This window comes from Mytilus trossulus, chromosome 6 (assembly GCF_036588685.1).
Source record: "Mytilus trossulus isolate FHL-02 chromosome 6, PNRI_Mtr1.1.1.hap1, whole genome shotgun sequence".
NCBI lineage: Eukaryota > Metazoa > Mollusca > Bivalvia > Mytilida > Mytilidae > Mytilus > Mytilus trossulus.
The window spans coordinates 36,227,673-36,240,121 of NC_086378.1; the positions used below are offsets into that span (position 1 = coordinate 36,227,673).

Sequence of the window (12,449 nt, forward strand, 5' to 3'; positions counted from 1 at the left end):
GACCAAATGTTTTTAAAGTCTAAATTAAAGAAAGAGGTGAAACCCAATGGCATAACATTTTTAAAATCGGAATATGTTAACAGTGTACTCCACGGAAGGAGATATATAATAACATTTTTGAAGACATTTGATAATTTCCTTATCGAATTATTCGATAAGATAAACATAAAGGTCGTAGGTGTTGTATTTTTAAAAATTATTCGAATTTACATATTGTCGTTCAACGCCCTATTTGCATTTGCATATGCATCAAATATTCCAATTTTAAATAGAAAGCCTTTGAATTGTATTGGCATTACATACTTTCCGGCCGTTTTTCTATTTTTTGCTTAAATCTGCAAATCATATGTTATCTAACTTAGACAACACTACTATAATCGAATCAGAGTCACGTTAATTTCTATATATTATACATGAGAAGGGCTGTCTGCCTTGTTCCCTCCACTTCCTCTAATTTTGATTAATTTATTGCTTTAAAAAAATTTATGGTTTTCTCAGTTGATGGCTATACAGTTGCCTATAAATGCTTACCTCCACTTTATATGATATTTGGTGGATAGTTGCCTCATTGACAATCAAACTGCACTTCAATATTGTCATATTTATCATTGAAGACCAACAGAATTTGACTCGACAATAATTGTTGTTAGGCGAAATTACGCAGGCGTCCGAGAAATCCAACTCGATATTGGTTTGTATTAATGTACCCATCCACAATATTTGAAATAACACGTCCTTCCAAAAGCAGTAGACATAGATTAGAAAACATTCAGACCCAAATCAGTAATGAATATCAGCACATGAGATACATCAATTTTGTAAACAAATAACAGCATGATTTGTTTTGTCCAACTCATTAAAAAAGCATTCAAAATATGATTTAAGTCGTTATGTACATTTACATAAATTGTTCCATAAAGATTTAAATTTAAACCTCAGTTTGCTCTAAATAGTTCAAAGGTTAGTGGTAAGTATAGCATCGTTTGTCTTAATAATGACTTTTTTTCTTTCTCGCATTAGGCCATCAATTTATTTCGTATGTAGATATATATTAAGTGACTTTAATAAATTGTCCCTGGAGTGACCTATTCAAACTTGTATAGTAGGGAAGTAAATTAGGTCAAATGATTTGGATCGATGGAATATTTATTTCAGAAATAGAAAAAACTTTGAACAATGGGGATTTGCATTTATTAGATAATTTTGAAGTGCCACACAGCAAGCACAGTGGTACACAAACATTTAACTCTAATTATATTTACTTCTGTATTTTCTGCTTCTTTTTTTTCTTCATATAAATAAAAACAAATTTTTTTTAAAACAATGTTTATTGTCATAAATAAATATTTATTCAAATCTATTGCTAATATTACTGTATGTATGTTTGATGTGTTATGTACTTGTTGTAAATCTTGAAAATAATAAAAATTAAAAAAAAAAAAAGATAATTTTGAAATATCGTCTGATTTAGTTTGAATTGCTATTTTGAGTTATCTTCCTTTGATTTATTTCAGCTGCTAAAGTTAATCATAATAGAGTTCCTTAAATATTTTATTACAATTACATGTATGGTCTGGATATTGAAACATCAAGATATGTGACATTGTATTTCAACTTTTACTGCCGTCAATGTTTATACTTACATGGTTAACCACTTGTTTCAATTTGTTCTGGTCTTTATATATGTGCTTTTGCTTCCGATCCAAGAATTAGGTTTAACTTTTTGTTTTCTATTCGATTCAAGCTTGAAACCTTAATTTCAAAAGTTGTCTTATTAAAGACCTATATACTACTAACCTCTATAATTGTTTGGGTTTATTTCAGCTTTAACCGTTTTCGGCTTGTTTTTATTTGTTTGGGGAACAGGGTCTTGTGGTTGCTAACGTGTTTACGTAATCTTTAGATTCACCATGACTTGTTTAAATCTCTTTGAACTTTTAGTACTTTGCATCCTTGTGTAGATGCAGGTCGTACATTCCCTATCGGTACTGGTGTGGCTGGCATTACCTGCTTCTGTGACAATTATGCTATAAAACTTAGGCAACAATACATACTAGTCGTTTCGATTGTACCTAAGACTTAATAGTCAAATATGATTTAATCTTACAGTCTCCATTTTCTTCTAAATGATCGTCTTATTCTGATAGCACCATTTTCAGTTGTCTTGTAATTTGCTCTTTTATTTGTCTGTCAAGAATTTGCAGATATACATGTTTTTAAGTTCCCTGGCATGATTCATGGGTTTTTTTTGAGTTTCTGAAGATGAACTTCAAGGCATTGTAAAACTTGTTTCCCAATCCACTATAAATAAATATGTTTAAACTAACTTCAAGGCAATCAATCAACACTAACGAGAGCTTTAACTAAAACTTTATCCAAGCAGCAACTAAAGTTGTAAGTTAACAACAGTGGTGTCAAAAGTAAGAGAAAAGTAAGATAACCGAAGTACCGAACTCCACGGAAAGTCCTTAATCCAATGGCAAAATCAAAAGCTCAAACACAGCAAAAGAATGAGTAACTACTTTAATAAAGAAAAAGATGGATTTTACCTGTTTTTATAGCTAGCTACACCTTTCAGGTGTATCAAAGTCACAAAAAAATCCATTATATTGACAGCGATGTGTGAACAAAACACACAGACATAATAGGTTTACATGTCAAAAACATGGTAAAAGCCGTCCATATTGTGTTTTAATCTTAATCACTATGACACAAACGTTTGCGATTATGGTCTTGAGGAAACGATGACAGTCCGTCGGAAGGGGACGATAAATACTAAGAGAGAGCCATATCTCTTGCACGTAAAAGACACCCTTGTAGATTTCGAAAAAGAGCAAGCTAATGCCGCTACAAGGCAGCACTCGCACCTGCAAAGTGGAAAGAGATAAAAAAAAAAAAAAAAATAATTGCAAAACTTGTTTCCCAATCCACTATAAATAAATCTGTTCAAACTAAGAATATAAAAATTTATCATAGCACACCATCACAATGTCGAGACATTTTAGTACCGAGCCACGTTTAATGAATATCACAAAATAGACATATTAATGAATAATTTTTCAATGAAACAATCATAAAAGCAGTTAAGTAATGTTTGGAAGCCATTTATTGTTTCTATTTGTTTTGATGTCTTTGATCCATTGGAATATTAAAAAAAGAATAATTAGTTACCGAATCTTATGTATAAATGCACCGAAATACTTTATCTTTAACGAATGACATCATTTCACTATTACCTCATAAACTGTGATACGTATTACCGTAAATGGATTTTATCTGATAGCGTGTAATTTAATACCTTTTTAAGGAAAAACTAAAACAGGTAATTTAAATTGTTGTGTGATCATAATCGATGAGATACAATTGTACATTGAAATAGCCAAGTGAAAATATTTCCTGGATTTAAATGTAATCTTTGAACAATGTGTTAATATCTTATATATATTAAGATATAGATTGTTATAATGTATTTGTTACAAATTAAAACAAATTGTTAAGATAAAAATACTTACATACCACTTAAGAGTTCTTTTGTACTGTTGTCAATCCACACATTCAAAAATTCAACTCTAAGAAGATATGTATTAGGGTTACATTGTCTATGAAATAAACCAAATAATCATTGTAAAGTTTTGGCAATATAGATTGAAAATTAATAAAACTGTAAAGCATTATTAGTTCGCTCTTGTTAATCAAAATCAATGGTTTTATTCCATTCACTGTTCATCATATGAATAATTCAAAACGCTATTGTTTTTTCTGTGCTCAGGTCATTAACGACCTTTGCTTATTTTGGGATCTCATTTTTGGAACATTTACTCTTCAATTGCGTAAAAATATTGGCCTTCGGACAATTTGTATTCGAGTGTGCCGTGTAAAAAAGGTGCGTCTGGCGTACTTATAAAAATTAAATCAGATATCTTTGATGATTAGTTTAGAACTACAAAGAAAACTGTTAAATTCATAGTGCATCTTTTGTATGTTTTCTGATTGTTTATTGTATTTCTATGTCACTGAACAATTGATCTTGGAATTCTGTCACCGCATTTATTTTTCTGTAACTGAAAAGGCTCAAGCAGAAACCCAAATAATGCATTGAATGTTTTGCACAAAAGACAAAGCATTTTTTTTTATCATCTATTTCCTCGATCTAATTAGGTTTTAGGTTTGTCTTTAAGATCTAAAACATATTAGGATACCTATCAACAGGCAATCTTATCGGCGTTTGAAAAATGATACATGATATTTTATTACATCTCAAATCCAGGTTGGTCTGGTTTCTAAGAATCAATTTCCTAGACATTTATTCCCTTAAATACGTCCGCGGTTATAAAGCGAATGAGATAATGCATATAGGTCATAGGAATGCCACATACTTTTTCCGGTCAGATTTTTGTTGGTTTGGGAAAAATGAATCTTTTCCATAAAACTACAACACTAATATTGTAGTGGGAAAAAATCGATTTATATTGAACTATTTAAAGTCAGATTTTATTGTTCAAGAAAACCCATAAAATTTGATGAGACATATTTAGTTTCAATTTTTCTCGATTAAACTCCATTTTAGGAGAAATGTTAAACTGTATGTTTAAATTACGTAACCGATAATTTAAAAAAAATACGGATGTATGTGTTGACTCTTTTTTTTAACTGTTATATTGTAATGTTTACAATAGTTTAAATACTTTTCGACATATGATTCTTTCAATAGGCCTTTGACAACGATATAGCTTTTAATTTTCTGAAATATATCGTCAATCAAACATTGATAAATAATCTATCAATCATTGTTTCGTAAGATATTGTTAGTATTGGCGATAGTAAGAACACAATGTATTTTCATACATAGATTTTTTAAGCGTCGTTAAATAAAAAAAAAAATGGATTTATGTAGAGCTTAGCCAAATATTTAAAAAAAAAATGCCGAAGACAATCCGAACTTTAATAAAATATATATCGGATTTATAGTAATCTAAAAAAAGCATTCTTGATATGAATTCGCTAAGGGAAAACTACATATTCACACTTGATCAAGTGTAGTAAACCCTTTACAATATATATTGCAGCAACACACACTATCTTATCAATGTCATAACTTTTGATAAAGAAAAAAAATAATTTTAAAACGTATTCAAGAGTAAGACCGGAATGGTCGATATGGTAAACAATTTAAGGTCATTAAAACTATAAATTTCAAACAGAAATCTCAGTCTGCTTAGGTTTTGCTTGTCAACAAGACGGAATAACAGCTTTAGTCCAAACAGTACATTATTTTTTAACCTTGAATTTTTCGAAAAACTAAGGATTTTCTTACCCCAGGAGTAGATAACCGTAGCCGTATTTGGCACAACTTTTCTGGAATTTTGGGTCCTCAATGCTCTTCAACTTTGTATTTATTTGGCTTTTTAACTATTTTGATCTGAGCGTCACTGATGAGTCTTATGTAGACGAAACGCGCGTCTGGCGTATATAATTAAAATCCTGGTACTTTTGATAACTTTTTACACCACTGGGTCGATGCCACTGCTGGTGGACGTTTAGTCCCCGAGGGTATCACCAGCCCAGTAGTCAGCACTTCGGTGTTGACATGCATATCAATTATATGGTCATTTTTTTTAAATTTTCTGTTCACAAAACCTTGAATTTTTCGAAAAACTAAGGATTTTCTTACCCCAGGAGTAGATAACCTTAGCCGTATTTGGCACAACTTTTTTGGAATTTTGGGTCCTCAATGCTCTTCAACTTTGTATTTATTTGGCTTTTTAACTATTTTGATCTGAGCGTCACTGATGAGTCTTATGTAGACGAAACGCGCGTCTGGCGTATATAATTAAAATCCTGGTACTTTTGATAACTTTGTTTTGACTTATTTAGTAATGAATGACAAGAAAGTCTTTTTTATATATCGTATAAGCCAGACATATATGCGAATCCTCATCAAAATGCAAATAATATGTTACGAATTGCGCATGACGTGCACGTTTTGATATCTTAAGGTCTTAGTAAGTTTGTTTTTGGTCCGTCCGCCATTCACATTTCCCTTTTGTGGGTCTACAAAAAAACGTTCACTATTACAGATTATTTCAAAAAACAATAAAGTATAATAAAACTGTATTAATTTTGCGTCGTCCTTTAAATGTTTTATAATAGTACAATGTAATAAATAATATCATATAATACAATATATTATTAAAATATCATATAATACAATATATCATTTAATATCATATAATACAATATATTATTTAATAACATATAATACAATACCATATATGATATAATTTTATGAATTATAATATATTACTATAATATGATATAATATAATATAATTGAATATATTACTGCGTGATATGCTTTTGTATCTTTGATTATGTTGATGTTATTTCTTTTTTTTTCTACGATATTTTGTATTATTTTTATTTTAAAAGATATTGTAATGTATTTCTGTTCATTTTGACTCAAATTTCTATTAAAAATTGCATTTGGTTAAACAATATTAAACCTCTGTCAACGTATAATTGGTTCCATCTAACAGAAGTTCCAATGGAAACTTTGTCATTAACATTGTCATAATATCTGTTCCTGTTGGGACACATATTCTTCAACTTTGTATTTGTTTGGCTTTTTAACTATTTTGATCTGAGCGTCACTGATGAGTCTTATGTAGACGAAACGCGCGTCTGGCGTATAAAATTAAAATCCTGGTACTTTTGATAACTATTCTATATCAGTTATTCCGTTTGGAACATTAACTGTTATATTACATCCAGTGGAAATAATATTCCAGACCATTGTTTCCATTTGGAACTTATATTATGAAGGAACTTCTATTCCGTGACACCACTACACACAACGTTAAACGGAAACCGCTGTACTTCACCGTATGCGCATTTCGGCAACCAATGTCTCTTCAGTTATACGCTAAGTCAAAATCTACGAAAATCCAAAACCTAAAACAAGCGTGTGCGAACTGTTAAAGTCATAAGGTACAGATAAACCTGGTAAAAAAAATAGGTCCCTCGGTTATTTTGAATTGTCTTCTTAAAGAATAACGAAAATACCGCACACCAGAAATATTCAAAAAAGGAAAGTCCCCATAAAACGCACAAAATCAACAATCTAACAATCAACGATGTACTAATAATACAAATAGTGAAAATAAATGTCATTGCTAATTGGTAAATTCGTCGAGAATGACTGAAAAGATAAATGAACGAATGCATGAATAAATAATTGAACAAATGTATATATATGCTGAATAATATGTTAAACTTATATTCGTAGGATCTGGAAAAAAGATGAAAAATACTATTTCTAGAAGTATTTCCCCGAGGGTGTCACCAGCCCATTAATCAACACTCTGGTATTGACATGTATTTTCATTGATATTGTCATAATTGATAAATTAACTGTTTACAAAACTTTACATTTTTGAAATACTAAAGCTTTTCTACCCGAAGAATATATTAAATTTACCTTAGCTGTATTTGGCAAAATGTTAAGGAATTTTTGGTCCTCAATGCTCTTCATCTTCGTACTTTATTTGGATTTTTCAACTTTTTGGATCGAGCGTCACTGGTGAGTCTTTTGTGGACAAAACACGCGTCTGACGCAAATATAAAACTTCAATCCTGGATCTATGATGAGTTTAATAAATTTCCTCCTGTTTATTTGCATACTTTTTTTATATTTTACATTTTTATTTCTAATTCTTGTAACATATTCCTAGTGTACACTGATTCGTATGAGAACTTAGTTTTATTTCTAAACAGTATATGGTGGTTAAAGAAAGTCGTATGGCCAAAACTAATGTTGATACTTATTAAAATAAATTAAACAGAACATGTATATGGAAACAATAAACAACATGAAATTACATCAATTATATAAAAAAAGAAATAAAACAATTATATGTATATAAATTCATCATAGATATCAGGACTACATTTATGTACGACAAATCCACATTTCATTCATTGGAATATTGTCTTTTCACTCTATTAACACAATGTTTCAATTTTCGATCACATGGTTTGCTTTTACTCTTTTTTCTTTCTTTTGACTATTCTATGACCATTTTGTTTTTACTGATTTTTGTTGTCATTGATCGACTTAATATTTTAACAAACATATTTTATATCTATACTTTTGCCAAATCTGTACCGTCAAATTGTACAAGTGAGAGAATTTTCATGCCATAATCAACCGTTTGCTTTTTAATTGTACCAATATCTAACTGGTCAGTGCATCATTCTACATTAGTGATGCTACAACCTTATGTTTAAAAATACTTAAAATAGACATCGTATGTTTTAGGCAGATATAAATTATACAATTGTAAAGAATAACTAGCTGATAAAAACGAAGAAAAATATGTTCTATATTCAAAGTATAACTAAAGATTAAAAGCAGCTTTTGAAAAATAAAGTATGCTCGGTTTTCAGATTTGTTAGTAAGAAATATATATATAATATATGCGCATTATTTTCTCTATATAACATTCAATTAAATCGAGTTATAACTTGTGTCTTTCATTTACTAGTATATAATTAAATGATTGTCTTAAATCGGGTTAGTAACTTGAGATATTCACAGGAGGGATATATTTCGTTATTTTGAAATCAATTTCCATATTTTATCACAAAGAATTTTCTAAAAGAGCTTATTTCACTTCGTATAATTTATAAACAAGAGCATCAAATATAACATGGAGTTGAGACTAAACTTCGTAACGTTGCATTTACAAATGCTATAAACCAATTGTCGATATTTCAGCACTAGTAAATCGAATTTGAACTAACACTGTCACTTTTACTTAAATATGACGTAACAATAAGTCATGATCACCCTTTCTTAAATATTTAGACTTTTACTCCACAGTTAATTCAGTACTGTTCAGACATATCGCTTTCAATCATATTTGATCTGGTCTACTTCCAGCCTGCTTAGTAATTGTAATTTAACTTTACAAATAAAAAAAATGCAGAAGTGTCTGAAAAAGCTGCTGCACAGAAGTGAATTGACTGCAACCCAAACGTTTGAACAGTACTAAAGCACAAGAAAACTATTTCAGAAAATTACTTTTAGTCTTAAAAACTTAACGATTGACGGCCGATTTTTTTCTCTCGATGAAATGGAACGGCTTAATTGTTAAAATTGAAATAATGTCTGTAAAAAAAATACCGTTTTCCAAATTTAATTGTTAAATCTACTGCATGATTTTGAATCACTGTAAAAGTATCCCCTTATAAAATATATCATCCGGAAATTAAGACGGAAATATTGCCGGGAAACTTGTTCATAAACTAATGCAAATATCGTTTTAGATGAAATATTAAAATCATATATTTAAATATATATATATTAAAATATTATTCATGGATAACTTTCGATTTTGTCTATGTAAGTGTACATATGTTAGTTTTCTTCATGGTGCTTTGTGGACGCGGTTGTTTTTGGGTCGTCTTTCTATTTTAGCCTCGGCGTTGTTACTTTCTTCTCGTCTTGTAGGTCTCCCTGTGAATCTGCCCCTTTTTTAAGTCGACACCAAAGAACACGTATATGTAATTGGTTCAAGATATATTTAACATAAAAGGGATATTAAAAAGGTTATTGTCAACTTGCCCAATATTTGGTTTACTCCCAGTATCATAATCAAAAAACGTTAAAAAAAATATACTAGAAAAAGAAAATCAAGCTTTATTAATTTTAACGTCTGTAGCACGTTTCTGGAATCACATTTCTTAGAAAAGAAATAAACCAATACAATGTATATGTAAAGTTAATTAAGAAAAATACAAAACTCTGAAGCATATTCTGATGAAGTCTTCTAAAGGATATCATAATATTTTTTTATTTATGTTTAACATTAAATTTTATCAAGCGCTACTTGCTGATTAAAACAAATATTTGTCTTTAATTAAATAATCAGACCGTTTTATTATCTATAAAATTATCATCATGAATTAATTTGAATCTAGTCTTTTACATTTTTTCTCAGGAAATTGACCCTTCATACAAGCATTATAGTGAATTCACATCTGTGACGATTCAATTTACGAACCATGTGCTTATATGTATAACGCCTAAAAAGTGTACATATTTTATTTATTGTGTACATGTATGGTTATATATATAAACAAATGATAATAAAGATTAATGATTCTTATCATCAAGATGTCTTACCCTTATATAAGAATGCAGCTCAAATGGTTTAGGAACGTTAACCATTCCAATGTCAAAGGATAGACGTTGAATGACATTGTTAAAAAGGAATTTTTAGATTATATTCTTTCTTTCCTATTTGGAATGATCTTTTTCTTGATATGTAGTATTTTCTCTAAAGTAAATTTTATTTGTATTCAACATTTTTAAGAAATCAGTTATATTTGTTTACTGAATTCAAAAAAAAAAAAAACGTTAGCCATCTTAACATTTAAATACCATACCGATTACCGGGGCAACCCACTTTTTTGAATATCTTATCTATTCTGAGCATTTTATTTCAATACACATAAACGGAGGGGAATTCCATAAAGTTATTTTTACGTAGGATCAGGACAAATAAAATTGGAAACTACCATGAGAGGTGAGCAGTCAGCCGAAAATATTCCAGATTAAGTATCGCTATATATTTGTCCGATTTTCAGTTTTTGGATCAAAACTTGAAAACATTTTAAGTATTAACACACATAATTCATGGCTGAACATTTTTACACTAAAATGTATTCAAGAAATACTTATAGGATGTAAGTAGTTTATATCATTCAACTTTAGTGCAGCATCTTGCATTTAAATTAACAGTAAATGCAATGCATCGTATATCATTCGATACATAAGTACTCATGCATTTTTCAAGGATTACCTTCAAGTGTATTAAAGTTAGCGAATCATATTTTTAACGGTTTACGACTTCGAAGTCACTTTTCCACTTGAAAATGAAAACAATGCGAATACTGAAAACGAAAAAAAAACAGATGATATCGATACATTTTGTTTTGTTTCTTTTTTTTTCATTGGTTCCTCATATTTAAACAATATACATATGTCATTCATTTAAAACAATAAATTTGATTGAAAGTTAACGGAAATTTTAATATACTTCATTGGTTAAGTACTTATCAATTAAATTTTATTGTATAATATTAATTAAATGAACATGTAAAATATAATAGTCCAAATAACTATTTTAACAAACATCAGACAATTTATTTTTATTTTCTAAGCGCTCCAAAGAGAATGGATCCACACACTCGACAGCGTATGCGTCCATGGCTAGAAGCAAAAATTGAGGCCGGGCAAATTAGAGGACTTGAATGGATAGATAGAAACCAAAAGATATTTAAAGTTCCTTGGAAACATGGAGGGAAACACGATTGGAATGAACAAGATTCACAGATCTTTAAGGCAAGAAATGATAAATGTTATTTTTTCCATTAACAAATTGAGATGTTTCAAAAAGATTTGATTATTCGCCGTTTTCATAGATTTTTCGTTTAGAGGTTTTTTTATTATTGGCTTTTGATTAATTTGTTAGGACTTTTTTTGCTGTTAATTAACAAAAATCGTTTTCATTTATCTTTCATGTAAGGTAAATAGTAGTTTGCCATATCCTCGTATGTTAGAGTTGTTCTTCTGCTGCAGATGAAGACGATTGCTTCACCACCGTGGATTCACATAACTATCTACGGAAAAAGCTAACTTTAAACAGTTCCGAATTACTAATTTTAAACGTCAATGCATTGTATGCAAACTCTCGAATCGAATTAAGCGTACCTGATCAAGTTATTTCTAGAAGCACACGCATTGTCCAACATGAAAAAGATATCAAACATATATTCCATAATTTAAGTCAATACTGTAGACGTTTTAGTTTAAATGCAGATTCAGCATACCTATTTTTTATTTAATGAATTGTAGATTTGGAAAAATAATATTCGTACTATGTTGGTTTTGTTTTTAATTATTTTGTGATCGTGTGAATATACGCGTTCAAAGCTTAAGTTATGTTGGTATATCTCATTCTGCAATGAAGTAGTTCACAGCAGCAAGGTTTCTTATTGTACATAAACTCATCATAATTTCCAGGACTAAATTTTGTATATACGCCAGACGTGTGTGTCGTCTACAAAAGACTCATGAGTTACGCTCGAATCCCAAAAAGTTAAAAAGGCCAAATAAATTACGAAGTTGAAGAGAATTGAGAACCTAAATTCCTGAAAGTTTTGCCAAATACAGCTAAGGTAATCTATGCCTGAGGTAGAAAAGCCTTAACATTTCAACAATTTCGAAAATTTGTCAACAGTAAATTTATAAAAATAACCATATCAATGACAATTCATGTCAGCACAAAAAGTGCTGACTACTGGGCTTGTGATACCCTCGGGGGAAATAAATCTCCACCAGCTGTGGCATCGACCCAGTGGTTGTAAATAAACTGATCATAGATA

At 29.8% G+C, this 12,449-nt stretch overlaps 1 protein-coding gene across 6 annotated transcripts in view; it reads left to right on the forward strand.

Annotated features, from left to right (window-relative positions):
• LOC134721247 (interferon regulatory factor 8-like) overlaps positions 1–12,449 on the forward strand; it is a 52,120-nt gene that overhangs the window by 20,801 nt on the left and 18,870 nt on the right. For 5 of the 6 annotated variants that reach the window (XM_063584076.1, XM_063584080.1, XM_063584078.1 and 2 more), the window contains exon 2: positions 11,226–11,406. In XM_063584076.1, coding sequence (XP_063440146.1) covers positions 11,226–11,406 — 181 coding nt within the window. Of the gene's footprint in view, positions 1–10,617; positions 10,749–11,225; positions 11,407–12,449 lie in introns of those variants that run through there. The other variant, XM_063584074.1, reaches the window with a different exon arrangement.